At 51.0% G+C, this 16,038-nt stretch overlaps 1 protein-coding gene across 10 annotated transcripts in view; it reads right to left on the bottom strand.

The window, feature by feature from the left end:
- Nucleotides 1-16,038, bottom strand: part of GAS7 (growth arrest specific 7) — a 204,568-nt gene that overhangs the window by 20,259 nt on the left and 168,271 nt on the right. For all 10 annotated transcript variants that reach the window (XM_027974889.3, XM_027974888.3, XM_012185726.5 and 7 more), the window contains 4 exons: nucleotides 12,510-12,599; nucleotides 9,243-9,358; nucleotides 5,838-5,912; nucleotides 807-885 (listed from right to left, as the gene is read on the bottom strand). In XM_027974889.3, coding sequence (XP_027830690.1) covers nucleotides 807-885; nucleotides 5,838-5,912; nucleotides 9,243-9,358; nucleotides 12,510-12,599 — 360 coding nt within the window. The remainder of the gene's footprint in view (nucleotides 1-806; nucleotides 886-5,837; nucleotides 5,913-9,242; nucleotides 9,359-12,509; nucleotides 12,600-16,038) is intronic.

Here is a 16,038-nt window from a genome sequence, read left to right on the forward strand (position 1 = left end):
ATGGATTCTTTACCAGCTGAGCCACAAGGGAAGCCCAAGAATACCAGAGTGGGTAGCCTATCCTTTCTCCAGCGGGATCTTCCCAGCCCAAGAATCAAACCAGGGTCTCCTGCATTGCAGGTGGATTCTTTACCAGCTGAGCTATCAGGGAAGCCCTAAAAAAAAAAGAATGTCTATATTGTATATAACTGAGTCACTCTGCTATATAGCAGAGATGAGCACAGCATTGTAAATCAACCATGTGCTGTGCTATGCTAAGTCACTAAGTTGTGTCTGACTCTTTGCAACCCATGGACTGTAGCCTGCCAAGCTGCTCTGTCCATGGAATTTCTCCAAGCAAGAAAACTGGAGTGGGAAGCCATTCCCTTCTCTAGAGGGATCTTTCCAACCCAGGGATCGAACCTGGGTCTCCTGCAACGCAGGCAGATTCTTTACCGTCTGAGTTACCAGGGAAGCCCAAGGCTCACCATAGCCCAGGGTTAAACTTGGAGGAATTTTGTGAGTTGATTAGTAAAGAACAACCAGTATTAAAAATTAAATGGTCTAAACTTAAAATTAACAAACTGTATTAAAAACAAAGGTAACACATACCCTCATACCCTTCTGTTAACGACATCTGACCACGAGCTACACTCTTGATGGATGCGTATGGCTTTCGATGCCATTTTGTTGGTACAGGGGAGCAACCATCTAATGTTAGCATCTCTTCCTGACTCTCGAAATTTACACCATGGAAACCAGGCAACACCACGCACTGGAGAAGCAGCTGCACATGGGTGTGTAAGACCAACCCAGGGAGGGGTTACCTTGGCAGAGAACTTGAGGTGAACTTCAGCCTCATCCGCAAGGCTCTTCTTCACCTGCGCCCATGCTTCTCCCAGGGAGCTGCAACACCAAGGAGATGGTGAGGCTTGAGGACGGACGCACTGACCTCAGGTCAGAGGCCACAGCCCACCCCCCATGAGGCAGGATGGTGGGTCTTGACTCCGAGTCCCTGGGGATCGTACGATGCCTGAGACCATGGACTTGGATGAGGAGGTTGGGCACAAAACAAACATGAGTACCACGCCTTGACCTCCGGGACCAGAAAAGCCACCCCCGAACGAGCTGAGCATCATGCTGAGAGAACTGACTGCAGCAGCCAGCTGAGGGCCTGGGAGCTGTCCAGAAGCCCAGAGGGTTAGGGAGATGGGGGCGGTGGGGGGTGTCACGAGGGCCCTGATACCTGTCCCATGACTGTCTCCTGCCTTCCCATCACCCTCCCTGGTTTACTGTTGAGGGGTGCAAACACCTGCTGGCAAACAAGCAAGGAGAATGGGTGCCTTTCCAGGGAGAAGCCCTTCTCTAACAGAAGGTATCACACAGCCCTGCTTGTAGGCAAACCTGCAGTGGCCTGACTTCTGGGTGGGGGGGGCAAAGATGGATCACCTGGGTCTAGGGGCCTCCTAGGGCTGCCCACACAGCTAAGAAGGCTCGCCATCCCCATCTTCAGGAACATGGCTTCCCCACCCACGCTCTAGAACCGATTCTGGCCGGTAAGCCCCAGTGCTGCCCACAGCCAACCAGAGAATGGCAGAGTCCTCTAAGCTAAATCGCTTTTCCACTTGAAAGAGATGTTCCAAGTACAAGCAATCTCCTAAAGTCCCCTGGACTTTTGAACGCATGCCCCCACGCTCCAATCTCCCTGATTGAGGACTCCTGAACCTCTCTGCCCTTCCCACTGATATTCCTGCATTCTTGCTTGAGACCTCTTCACTCAGCCAGTACACCAGGGCTGAACGGTCAGTTGACTTCCTTTCATCAAAAAGCCACTTCCCCCAGAGAATTCATTAAACTCGAGTGGCAAAATCTGATTAAAAGACAGCCTGCTGTGAGGCATCTGGGTTCTGAGCCGAGCAGCCAGCAGCTGAAAATTACCCAACAGAACAGAATGGATCCCTCTGATCAGAGTCCAGGCCTGTCTGGTGGTGGTGCTGGCTCAGGCCAGGGTGGGTGTTTATGGGAAGTGCCTGACCGATTTTATCTAGGAGTCAGACAGCAAAGAAAGGTTCCCTTGGGTGATCCTGGCTGGGGGGCCCACCTGAGAAGGGATGGGGAACTGGGATGATGCAAGCTGCTGACGTCTGTCTTGGCCTGAAGGGCCTGAGCTCCTGGGAGCTGGGTTGGGGCCATGCTGGGTGGCCTGTCCCCTCACCTGACTGGGCAGATGGGTAGAGGGCCTGGGGTGGGAAGAAGGAGGGAATGGAAGGAATCATGAGAGTCATATAGATATGGAATCAGAATACCAGATCCAGAAAAAGATTTACCCAAATACGGGTGATCTATGTGCAATAAAGATGCCAAGCATCTTCATGGAGAAACGGACAGCCTTTCAACACCAGGTGCAGAGACAACTCTACATCCATAGGGAAAAAGAAATCCTACCCCTGACCTCACGCCACGCACACAGGTGACCTCCAGATGGCTCGCACAACTAGGATAACAGTCAACAGCTCACAGAAGCAGTCCTGGGGAGAAGCGGGAGCTCCATGACAGTGTGGTCAAAGGGGGCGTTTCTCCCTGCAGCTAAGCTACTCACCAGCCTGCGGGAGATTTGAACAAGAGCCCAGAAGCCCTGGTGGTGCTGAGTGTTTGTAAGTCAGCTGTCAGTAAAGCACACAGTCAATAACTGGCCCAGGGATGGTGACAGTGGCCTGAGACTGTCATCTGGACTATTGGGAGGAAAGGCGGAAGCACAGTTTCACACTTAGGACCATGTCCTTGGCCCCACTGCCAGGTTGGGCCCCCACAGGCAGGAGGACATCACTCCAAACACGCGGACGGGCCTATCTGAGCTGGTTCAGCCCCCTTGCGATATCCTAGCCAGCCTTGGAGCCACATCACAACTTAGGAAAAAAGTCATTTAGAAATTCTCTCACTGAAGACAGTGATAAGAGGTTGATGGGAAAAAGCAAACAAACAAAAACCCCAAGACATAATTTCTGTTCCAGAACACCATCTGGGGCCTGCTAAATCAAAATCCATGTTACTGTCACAATTACCAACCAGGAAAGACCAAAATCCTTTCCACACAGGAGAGCAAACTGAAGGCAGGATACATCTCCTGATTCTGTTGATTCTGTACACACCCTGTGGAATCTGAGGGCAACTCGAGTCTCCCCATCAGCATCTTCCTAGGCTCCAGCACCATGCTCTGAAAGTTTCAGGTGGACAGGCTGACATCCAAAGCCATGTGTGAATGCAAAGCAGTGGGGCTACAGGTTGTGAATGGGGGCCCGTGTGCCTCCTGGAAGAAGCGTGTGTGTGGGAGGGGGATGTGGGTACAGGGCTGATGCGGTATTTATTCACAGCTATGTTGCAGGTGAGCAATGCCAATCCATGACTGTGAGTGTGTGGCGGATTGCCCGTGTTTGCGGCTGCACGTGTGCACAGCATGCTGGTGAGGCCTGATTCTGGACTCGTGTAGCCAGGAGCATATGCCATGTGTGTGGGCGGGATGCAGTGTCTCTGGCAGCGGCCCAGGCCGAGGAGGTGGAATTTCTTAGGAGAAGTAGCACTGCACTGCAGGGCATGGGAACACTTAGGAAAGCCCCATCCTCAGTTCAGAGGGGAGACTCCCTCATGGGTCCCCTCCTGCCTGGTCCCAGAGTGGGTACATGGAGCAGGAGGAGGCTGGAGGCAAGCTTCACTGATGTCCCTCAAAGGGACACTGGCCAAGCAGGGCGATCCTGTGGTTTGCAGCCTGCTGGGTCAGTAAAAACCATTCCAACCTCTTGGCTGCATGGCGAGCCCATAAAGAGGCCCTAATCAAAGCTACGTTTGGTTGGCAAAGCCCTGTTCCCTGGAGGATTCAAGCTATGAAGTTAGATTTGGGCTTGTTCAACATCACGGCTCTCTGATGACTATGACAGAGTATCTTCCATCCTCAGGGGCTCACTTCCCTTCATAGGAGGGATTCAAACAGAGACTGCACTGCAGGGAGGTCAGACTAGAGACGGGACCTCGAGGGGCCTTTCAACTCTTACCTTCTGAGATTCTGGTTTTGTTTTGTGATTAAGGGGAAATTCTCTTAACACAAATGTAACAAGGGGATTTCCCTGGTGGCCTGATGGCTAAGACTCAGTGCTCCCAATGCAGGGGAGCACTGGGTTTGACTCCTAATCAGGCAACTAGATCCCACATGCCACAACTAAGATCTAGCAGAGCCGAAGAAATATTTTTTAAAAAATTAACCACTTCAAAGAGAACAAGCATTTACTACATTCGCCATCCTGGGCAACTACCATCTCTATCTAGTTCCAAAGCATTTTTTATCAATATCACCCTGTGATGGACTGAATGCTTGTGTTCCCCAAATCCATAGGTTGAAACTCTAGCCTACAGTGTGGCTGTTATTTGGACATTTATCTGTTACTCTAAGGAAGTAGTTAGGGTTAAATGAGGTCATAAGGGTGGGGCCCTGATCTGATAGAATTTGTGTCCTCATAGGAAGAGATACCAGAGTTCCTTCTCTCTCCTCACCAAGGGAAGGCCACCTGCCACACAGGAGAGAGCTCTTACTGGACACTAACCCTGCTGGCACCTTGATCTTAGACTTCCCAGCCTCCAGAACTGGGATTAATTAAATTTCTGTGGCTTAAGTCATATGGCTTAAGTCACTCAGCCTATGGTATTCTATTATAGCAACCTGAGCAGATGAACATACACCCCAGAAGGAAACCTTGTACCCATCAAACAGTTGTTCCCAGTCCCCTTTCCCCAACTCCTGATAACCACCAATCTTCATTCTGTCTCCATGAATCTATCTATTCTGGACATTTCTAAATGGAACCCTATAACATACAACCTTTGCATCTTGCTTCTTCCACTTAGTATAATGTTTTTGAGGTTCATCCACATGGTAATGAGGATCAGTACTTCATTCCTTTTTATGGCTGAATAACATTTCTATCCATATAGCCAATGTGGACAGACTAAAATTTGCTTATGCATTCATCCCTGATGGACATTTTGGTTATTTCCACTTGGTGACTATAATAAATCACGCTGCTATGAACATGCATGTACATATATTTGAATATCCGCTTTCAATCCTTCTGGATATAAACCTAGGAGTGGAATTGCTGGGTCCTATGGGAGTTCTGGCTAGTTTTCTGAGGCATTGCTAAACTGTTTTCCATAGCAGCTATGCTAATCTGCCTTACCACCAACAGGCTGAAACTCTGTTAACATACGGAGAAGGCAGCAATCTACCCCCAGCTAGGGACTCTTCTGTGGCCAGGAGGGTGGGGCTGGGCCTCCCCCAGCCCAGGTCCCACCCAAGGAGGTCTGGATGGTCACAGCTGGAGGGTGAGGGAAGCCTGGGCCTAGGCTCACAGGAGAGATTCTAACCAAGGGGCCAGGTGTGGAATCATCCCACATCTAGTTGCCTGCCAGCCTGCTCTTGGAGACAGGGGAGCAGGGGTGGGCATCTGGAGGCTGGTTCCAAGCTACTGGGGAAAGGGCAGAAGGGGTCCTGGCATACTCCAGCATCTGCCAGGAGGCCCTTGGCTACTAATGAGTAAATAACATGGAAGCACAACCTTGAACATGGATGCCCACACCTGGAGTCATGGCTGATCAGCTGGAGCCGTGAATGCCCACCTTGAACCAAGAATGTTCACCATGACCCATGAATGCCCACTTTGAATCATGGGCACCCGCCTTCAGCCAGGTGTATGGAGACCTCCCCATCCATATGGGACGGTGGCAATGACCAGTGATCAGAGAAAAGGGGTCCTCCCCTTTCTTGAGTGTCCCTGTCCCTCCCTACCCCCCTCCCTGTTCCTCCTACTCACCCCTCCTCCTGTGCGGCCAAGGAGTTCTGAGAGAGCTTAGCTAAGTTCTTCGCATATTCCTCTTCAATCTTTATCCTGCAAAGGGAGAAAACCCAACACGTCAGCTCCTCAGAGCTAGACCGTGGATCCGACCTGCAGCCTTGCTGCTCATTAACGGTATAAAGACCATTAGCTCTGCAAGTACGTGGCTCTTGTCTTTCCACCTAACTCACAGTAGGTGCTTAACATGAGCTGAATGAAGGAATGAAATTGAACCTCAATCTGCAGAGTTGGGGATTGGTGCCTGTGTGAGGATGAAAAGTGGTCATCTGCATAGCCCCCAGCACAGGGCTGGACACACGGCTAACACTTAAATGAAGAGATGTAATTGGTAATGGACCACGGCTGCCCTGCCCCCTAGTGAGAGCTCTGGCATGAGAGCTTGCAAGGTAGCCACAGCCCCTAAGAAGCAGGAAGAGAACCCTGTCCATGGTCTCCCAGCCCTCAAGGCCGCCAACTTCCCAGTCTCCAGGGTGCAAGCATCTCCATGGAAACCAGTGGTGCCCAGCGGATGCCACATCCCCAGAGAGGGAAGTTGCCTTGGATTTCACTTCCAGCAGGCCCCTTGACACACTTTCAAGGCAGCTCTCCGGGGAGGGGTCTGTACTATCTGCCACAACTGTGTAAAACGTGTTGTCATGGTATTAGTCACTGTCTAAGGGGTCCCCTGAGGGGCCATGCTTGTGACGACCAGAGCCGGCCAGACGGCCAGGGCCTCAGAGAGGCCCCTAGTCCATCATCTGGCAAATGAAACAAACCCAGAAATGCTCCCAGGGCCGCAGCGTTTGCTTCTTGGCTTCTCAGGAGCTGAAGCGTGAAAGGATGTAGAGCAACCTGACCGAGTCTCCGGGAAGCGTTCAGGGGTTGCGATCGCTTCCCACGTCAGTGCTGAGAGGCCCAGTCTCAGTCCTTCTCTCACCACCACCTCTGCCATCTCCACATCCTCTCGAGCTTGCCTCCCTTGCTTCCTCTCCATCCACCGAGTCTTTAGTCCCTCCTCTCCCCAGGAGGACATGGACGGTCAGCCTGCACCCTCCGGCCACGACATTTCTCGAGAAAGTGGATCTAACCATGTCAAAACCATGTCACACTCTTAGCTTCAAAGGTTTAGCAATGCCAACTGTGTGCACCAGGCACGAGGCCCGTCCTCTCCAGGGCTGGTGCCAGCCTCGCTCCCCTAAGCTGAGGTCATGTGGTTCACTGGATGGCTGGCCTCCCACCCTGGCCCAGCTCTTGCCTCTGCACCTCAGGTCCCACCCCTCCTGGCTCTGAAAGGTGCCCCTTCAAGACCCTAGGTGGACTGAGAAAAGTCTCAGGAGTCCACCTGTCCCAGGGAAGACCAGGGTTCTCACAGGTATGGTTCCATTTATTTGTTAATGTGACATCTTTATGAAAGCATAAACCGCAAGTGTGTTCAAACTTGGCTTTTCTAGCCATTTTCCTCTTGGCCTCGTTTCTACTATTGTTTTCTGACACCTGAACTACGCAGTCTCTCAATTTCCTACCTGTTTCATAAGCCATAAAGCAAAGATTTGATTATATCTATAGAAAACAGGCCTCCTAAAGGAAAGTTATGACCAACCTAGATAGCATATTGAAAAGCAGAGACATTACTTTGCCAACAAAGGTCCGTCTAGTCAAGGCTGTGGTTTTCCCAGTGGTCATGTATGGATGTGAGAGTTGGACTGTGAAGAAGGCTGAGCGCCGAAGAATTGATGCTTTTGAACTGTGGTATTGGAGAAGACTCTTGAGAGTCCCTTGGACTGCAAGGAGATCCAACCAGACCATTCTAAAGGAGATCAACCCTGGGATTTCTTTGGAAGGAATGATGCTAAAGCTGAAACTCCAGTACTTTTGCCACATCATGTGAAGAGTTGACTCACTGGAAAAGACTCTGATGCTGGGAGGGTTTGGGGGCAGGAGGAGAAGGGGACGACAGAGGAGGAGATGGCTGGATGGCATCACGGACTCGATGGCCATGAGTCTGAGTGAACTCCGGGAGTTGGTGATGGACAGGGAGGCCTGGCGTGCTGCGATTCATGGGGCTGCAAAGAGTCGGACACGACTGAGCGACTGAACTGAACTGAACTGAACTGAAAGGAAAGCAGGTGCTTTAACACAACATAGAACTGTTACTGCAGTGTTGCTGCTTTAATTGAAAAAGAACAATGAGGGACTTCCCTGGCGGTCTAGTGGCTGAGACTCTGCACTTCCAATACAAGGGGCGTGGGTTCGAACCCTGGTGGGTGAACCAACATCCCACATGCCCCTTAGCATGGCCAAAAGAAAATTATTTCAAAAACACATTGCCATTTACCGTAAATATTTCCAGTGTGCCTTTGAAATTCCAGATACTAAGTTGTGTGTATGTATGTGTGTGAAGGAGGGGGGTATGCATATGTGTGTGAGTGTGCAGGTGAACGTCAGCTTAACAGTCTCATAACTTGGAGAGCCTGCGGAGGGAGGGAGACGGAGAAGGAGCTTGTCCCTGTAACTTTCTCCACTTCCATTAGGCTGAATTCATCATTCCCTTGGCTTTGCTGATGGCTCAAGGGTTAAGAATCTGCCTGCCAATGCAGGAGACACAGGTTTGATCCCTGGTAGGGAAGATCTCCTGGAGGAGGAAATGGCAACCCAGTCCAGTATTCTTGCCTGGAGAATTCCATGGACAGAGGAGCCTGGCGGGCCACAGTCCAGGGGGTTGCAAAACAGTCAGACATGACTGAGCAGGCATGCATTTTTTCCTCATCTACACACAGGCAAACCACTATTATACTCTCTGCTCTTATCATAATGACCTCACCTCTCCCATTAGACTGAGTTCCCTGAAGGCAGAGATGGAGGTAGGGGTGGGTGTTTCTGGATGCCCAGGGCTGGGACACGGTTTTGACACAAAGAGGAGCAGAAAGGTAACATTCTCCTTTTTTGTTACATTAAAGAACAGCGGCTGTGCATGCACAGATAAGCAGAGGAGCCGAGCAGTCTTCATGGCGATATATTAAGGAGTGGTGGGGACTGTGGCAAACTGGAAGCACAGGCTCCCAGCACACGGGCAGCTTCTCCTCAGCTCCGGTCAACTGTTGCATGAGGGAAGCACAGTCACGGAGCCAGACTGTTTGCTCTCCCCAGAGATGCCAGATATGCAGATTTTAATGTGAAATCCACCAGTTCTTTTTAAATGTTGGTTCGAATCTTTGAAAAAACTACATAGGCCAAAGCAACACGCCTGCTGGCCAGACCTGTCCAGAGGCCCATGAGTCTGACTCCTGTCTTGCACTTCCCTTAGTGCAGAGCTGGGTGTGTGGGGCTCACGGACCACGGTGGGTGCCATCACCAGCCCCGGAGCAGGGAGGGCCCAGGACTCACCTTTCCCGGATGAACTCCGACATTTCCTTCTGCATCTGCTTGCCCTTCAGCTGTTTCTGCAGCAGCAGTTCAAACCCAGCCACCGTGCCGTTGCCTTGGGAGTCCTTCTTGTCAGCCTAGAAGGGAGAGAGAGGCAGGAGCGCTTAGGGGACACCAGCCTCTCGAGCGGGGAGGAATGGAGTGTAGGGAAGACAGACCCCAGAAAAGACCCTGTTGTTCTTCAGTTGTTCAGTTGTGTCCACTTTTCATGACCTCATGGACTGCAGCACACCAGGCTTCCCGTCCTTCACCATCTCCTGGAGTTTGCTCAAACTCCTGTCTACTAAGTCAGTGATGCCATCCAACCATCTCATCTTCTGCCACACCCCTCTCTGCCTGCCCTTAATCTGTCCCAGTATTAGGGTCTTTTCCAGTGAGTCGGCTCCTCACATCAGGTGCCCAAAGTATTGGAGCTTCAGCTTCAGCATTAGTCCTTCCAATGAATACTCAGGGTTGATTTCCTTTTATTGTCTGGTTTGATCTTGCAGTCCAAGGGACTCTCAAGAGAACCCAAGTCACCTGCTAATAACCCTGACCTCAGCCCGAGAAGGAGGATGAGGGCAGTAGTCTCAGCCGCCCCAACTCACGCCCCTCCTGGCACCCTTGCCCCAGCGTGCTCCCAGGTGCTTGAGCCCTGAGCACTGCAGCTGCCCCACATCTGGGCCTCTCAACCCCTCAACCTGGAAATGAAGAGTGGGAAGGGCAGGCGGCCAGGAACACAGGCAGCAGGTGGCTGCTGGGGCTGGCTAGATCCTCTACAGAGTTTTAGCATCTTGACTGAGCTGGGAGACAGTGGATAACCTTGGGGGCAGGCACCCCCAACCCTGAGCCTTGCCATTCACTTTAGCACTGGCCAGGCAGTGCCATCCTCCAATGCACATGCCTAAAAAATCGCAGTGGCTTCTGGGGAGAAGCTGGACTGAAGGGCCGCTGCCGGAGTGGAAAAGGGCAGGTTTTCAGGGTTGACATCTCAGCCACATCACAGTGCGGCTGCTCTGGCCATTGGAAACTCACTCCGAGTACATTTAAGATGTGCGCACTCCATTGTATGAATGCTACATCTTCATGAAAAAGCCAAAGAAAAATTATTCAAAACGCTTAGCCCCAGTCCACCTCCCAGAGAAGATGGACAGGCCAAGAGATTTGTCTGCACTGGGAAAACCAGCCCAAAGAAGTGGGCTTTAAGGATTGTGTCAGCAGAGAAATTTCTGTGAGAAGAAAAGGTCTTGATGGTCAGGGAGATAAAGCCCTAGGGTAAGTATCAGAGTCCCAGGAGAGCCTGGATCGGGATGCAAGCAGGATGGCACTGACCAGCGGCAGGATCGCCCACTCCCCCTCACTCTCCAACCCCCCTCCCTCCACTGACCTCTGGCTCCCAGGGTACCCATTCCTGGAGTCTAAGCTGGTCCCCTTCCCATGCTCTGGTTCCTGTTCCCTTCTTGTCGGATGACATCTCCAAATTCAGCTCCTCCCCTCCATCTCCGTAGCTGCCACCATCTTCCCTGGCCTCCCAGAGGTTAATGGGCACACCTGCCTTCCCTACATGACACATGGGGCTTCCCAGGTGGTACCAGTGGGAAAGAAAATCCACCTGCCAATGCAGGAGATGTAAGAGATGCAGGTTCAATCCCTGGGTCTGGGAGGTCCCCTGCAGGAGGGCAGGGCAGCCCACTCCATTATTTTGCCTGGAGAATCCCATAAACTGAGGAGCCATAGGGTTGCATAGAGTTGGGACATGACTGAAACGACATAGCATGCATGCATATTCCAAGGCACATACAAATCAGATCACATCCTGTTCCTGTTTGAATCCTCCACCACCTGTTTGAATCCTCCACCATCTGTTTATACTGCAAACAGAATAAAATACAACACACTGATGGAGCCTATGAGGTCTCATACACTCTGGTCCCTGCTCATCCACACCCCTGGGCTCTTTCTTCACCATCTCCAGGTGTGTCTTGCCAGAGTCAGAGTTCTTCCTGCAATATCCCCACCCCGTACTCATCTCAGAAGATCTAGAAGAAACACAGATGGGGCAACAGGAGTCCCTGGCTAGCTTCTAAAGTGCAAGAGGTTTGGTAGGAAGACAAAAGCAACTGTTTAATATACACTTGGTTAGCAAATCTAAAAAAGGGTAGATAATTCATTCTGCATGGTGGTTGAAATTTTATAAAGTTTTTTTTTTTTTTTTAAATTTCTGATTCCTTCGGGCCTTTGCAAAACTCTATTTTTTTAGGTGTACCATTGGTGATGGTGATTAAGTCGCTCAGTCGTGTCCAACTCTTTGTGACCCCATGGACTGTGGCCTGCTAGGTTCCTCCATCCATGGGATTTCCCAGGCAAAAACACTGGAGTGGGTTGCCATTTCCTTCTCTAGGGGAGCCTCCAGACCCAGGGACTGAACCTGTGGCTCCTGCATCGCAGGCAGATATTTTACTGCTAGGCCACCAGGGAAGTCCCTGTGTACAATCACTGGTTTTTAATACATACACAGGTCATACGATCATCACCACTGTCTGATTCCAGAATGCGGTGATTTCATTTTTAAAGCCCTCGTTAACTTTAAAATACAAATGTCCAGGAGGACTCCCAGAGTTTCTGTGTAGGATTCGGCATCTGTCAAAAGACGTTTAATTCTGGAAAACTACACATAAAATGTATCATCTTAACCATTTTCAAGTGCACAGTTCAGTGGCATTAAATATACTTGCACTGTTGGGCAACCATCACCATCATCCTGTTCCAGAACTTGCTTATCTTGCAAAACTGGAGGTTCCCATAAGTAACACAAAAGCTCTGGAACCACAGAGTTGCTCACGCTGGAGCTCCCTATAAACTCCTGGAGACTTTGATAGAGACAGGAAGGCTGTCAGAGAAGCACCGTCCAAGATCACCTTCAAGAGCGACAGAACAGGCTGGAGCCCAGGTTCCTTTCATGGAACTGATTTTGGTCTCTTGTCACCGCTGAGCGGCAAGGTGACCCTCCAGGTTACCTACATTCTGGCTGGAGTTTCCGTTTTGTCCTGTGGACTCTGAGGTTTACAGAATAACCTAGACTCCAAGTGGGTCCTAAGTTTCCAGCCTCCAGTGCTCAACTGACTGCCAGCTGTCAGGATTCATCTGGAGAAGTTGCTTTGCTTTGAGCTCAAGGCTCCTCCCGCACCTCTTGGGTGCTCACTCCTGGTCCCTCGGACCCCAGGACAGGGAACCCCGAGCACCACTTACCCAGAAGTAGTCACAGTAGCTCCACTCGGTCGGTTTCAGCAGTTGCTGCTCCGGCATTGTGTCTGGGTGAGGGAACGTCACGCAGTTTATCTGGAAGGCACAGACAGGAGAGAGCACAGCTTGGCTAGAGGGTTAGGAGAAGCTCGGGAGGCTTTGGTCCAGGATACAGCACTCAGGAAGTCTCTGTACAGGGCCAGCTTGGTAGAGAACACGCACTGGTATCATGCGGTGGTCAGCACTCAAATGAGGGGCGACCGGCATTCACCCCCACCCCACAGAGGCTGGAATCAGTCCAAACCGTCTTAGAGAGCAGTGCAACAGGACTTAACAACACATCAAATGTCCTCTACCAGTGACTCTGCTTGTAGGATTCTCCCCTACTCCTGCACACGGTTACAGGGACTTAAACACACGGTTTTCACCACAGCTCTGTCTACATAGCAAAAGGCTAGAACCCAGCTCTCCTGTCCATCGGCAAGAGAATCATTAGAAAGCATGAGACAGACACGGACAGGAATCATAACCATGGTGAAAGGCCCAGCAAGGTGTTCTTCTGTACTTAAGGAAGGGAGAGGACAGTGTTAAGTGGGTGGGTGGCTGGGAAGAAGAGGTGGAATAGTATTCACAGTTTGTTGTCTTAGTGTTAAGAAACAAACAAAAAAAAGGAGGTAGGAATAGATACCAATTTGGCGTATTTCTGGGAGGAAACTGATGACATCATTTGCTTCTAGGGAAAGGAATTAAGTGGCTGAGCATCCTGGGTGAGAGGTTACCTTATGAATTTTATCTCAGGATATATATTCTATAAATATATCAAATTAAAAGCCACTTGCTCCTTGGAAGAAAAGCTATGACAAACCTAGACAGCATATTCAAAAGCAGAGACAACAATTTACTAACAAAGCTGCATATAGTCAAAGCTATGGTTTTTCTAGTAGTCATGTACAGATACGTGGGTTGGATCATAAAGAAGGCTGAGCGCTGGAGAATTGATGCGTTTGAATTACACGGCTGGAGAAGACTCTTGAGAGTCCCTGGGACAGCAAGGAAATCAAACCAGTCAATCCCAAAGGAAATCAACCCTGAATATTCATTGGAAGGACTGATGCGAATACTTTGGCCACCTGATGCAAAAAGTCAATTCACTGGAAAAGACCCTGGTGCTGAGAAAGACTAAGGGCAGGAGGAGAAGGGGGTGGTTGACAGAGGGTGAGAGAGTTGGATGGCATTACTGATTCAATGGACACGAATCTGAGCAAACTCTGGGAGACAGTGGAGGACAGGGGAGCCTGGTGTGCTGCAGACCATGGAGTCGCTAAGAGGCAGACACGACTTGGCAACTGAACAGCAACATACATTCTATGAACAAAGAGAGCTGAAATGAGAATCCCGGGTGTGTGCCTGGGGCTAGCTGGCCCAGGAGAGAGCAGGGCAGAGATTCCTGGGCTCTGTCTCATACTTTTCTGCCGGAGCCTGTCTGTAGCACTCCTGGCTTTCCCTGCTTGGCAGCTGTGCCTTCGCCGCCGACCCTGCTGATGCTGCTTCAAGCCCCGCATCTGCTCCTGGAGAGTCTACTAATTTGTTCTGGGAGCTGTAAGGCCTCAGGAAGGCAAGGCCTAAGCCCCGGCAGTCTTTAACCCTCATCACAATCCCAGCAACTGCTGAAATGGGAGTCATCAGACGTTCAGGGGGAGAACAGTACAGAAAATCCCCGAGGTTCTGAATAGAAGCCACAAACTCCATTGCCAGAAAGCCATGCAAACAAGTGTGGGGCTGCACGTCATGGAAACTGCAGCTCAGGTTGTGGGGGGTGACCAGCCTCCACATTCAAATGTGGGTAGGGCGGGGAGGGTCTGTCTGTGGGGGCGGGGAGCAGATTCCTCTCAGCTCCCGCCAACTGCTGTCAAGTCAGAGTGAAGTGTCCAGGGCTGTCAGCTTATGTGATGACTTGACAGTAGTGGAGAATGAGGATTTATACGTGAGGTATCTCAACGCTTGAAAGTGAAAGTGTTAGTTGCTCAGTCATGTCTGACTCTTTGTGACCCCATGGACTACTGTAGGCTGCCCAGCTCCTCTGTCCATGGAATTCTCCAGGCAAGAATACTGGAGTGGGTTGCCAGTCCCTTCCCCAAAGTTGGAAATTCACTCATGGTTAATAACAGCAATGACAACCCCTTGCAAGTCAAAGCAACTCCTCTGCCAGTCGAGTCAGGTCTTTGGGTCCCCAGCTGCAGCCTCTGATTTAGGGGCTCGGGGGTGGCTGGAAGTAAATTCAGTAAGTATGGCTGGGGGGAGAATCCAGGAGAAATTCCAGCCAAGGAAAGAGCCCCCTCTTCTCAGAAACTAGCATCTGGCCAATGTAAGGGCAGAGAGTCCAGCTCTGGAAGGAAATGTGATGCAGGAGGCAGGCCCATGGCCAGGGATGATCCGGAGAGCCCTGGGCAGGGGGGACACAGAATGCCACCAAGGTCCAGGTGGGGCCCAAGGCAACCCAGGGGTGGGGAGCTTCCCCCCAAAGCCCAGCCCACAGCCACCTGAGGCCCTGCAGTGTCGGGGGCTAGCCAGCCTCTCGACGCCCAGCTCAGGCAATGGGTCTTCCCAAACCCTCTTTTCAGGCTGACACTCCAGAGAATGTCCAGAGGGGAGTCTCCTTCTGGAAAGCAGAGCCGGATTCCAAAGCCTCACATGGTCCTTATTTCATGTTCCAGCTTTTCTTGCCTCAACAAATAATGATGATCACAGCCCATCTTTATTTTGTTTCATAATGTAGCCCATGGCAATTGCAAGCAAATGTAATAATGACAACTATGACATTACCCTGGGCATTAAGAATCATGGAGTAGGAGGTTGAAGGTACTCAGAGGGGATATAAAGGTCTTCTAGAAAGTGCTGTCCAGGGTCTAGAAGGCGGGGGGTGGGGGGGTGGCGTCCCACAAGTAGCGGCCCTGTAACCATCACTGAAGGAAAGCTAATGGGGCTGGGGGAAAGGGCTTGTGGCTTCTGCGGCTCTGAGGGCACAGCCCTCAGAGGGACTGGCCAGCGGCCCCACAGTGCCCGTCTCCACTCAGTCAGCCCTGATTTTGGCATTTCTTTGGCCCAGGAATCTCACAGGAACTTTCCCGAACCCTCGCAGAGCCCTGCACCCCCCTGGTGGGCATCTCCAGAACTGTACCTCACCGACCCCACAGTGGGAGGAACTTGTAAAACTCGTGGAATTCCAGGGAGAATTCCTGCCAAGAGCTTTGGTGGATCTTCACTTCATCCTCCCGGCAACCCCACGAGCTGGGTCACAGTGGCCTCATTTGATTAACTGAGGGTCACAGAAGTTATCTGCATCCATGAGGCTGTACCAGGAACACTTGCTCGTCCGCGGTTCATGCAAACCTTTGTTGAACAGCTACCTGGTGCTGAGCACTAGGGCAGATCTTTCTAGGACTTTGGACACGTGCATTTGTATTTCTCCTGACTGCTTGTGTAGCATCTCTCTTTCTTTGCCAGCGAGTCTGAACCAGGAGAGGAGGAAACTGCC

Source organism: Ovis aries, chromosome 11 (assembly GCF_016772045.2).
Source record: "Ovis aries strain OAR_USU_Benz2616 breed Rambouillet chromosome 11, ARS-UI_Ramb_v3.0, whole genome shotgun sequence".
Lineage (NCBI taxonomy): Eukaryota > Metazoa > Chordata > Mammalia > Artiodactyla > Bovidae > Ovis > Ovis aries.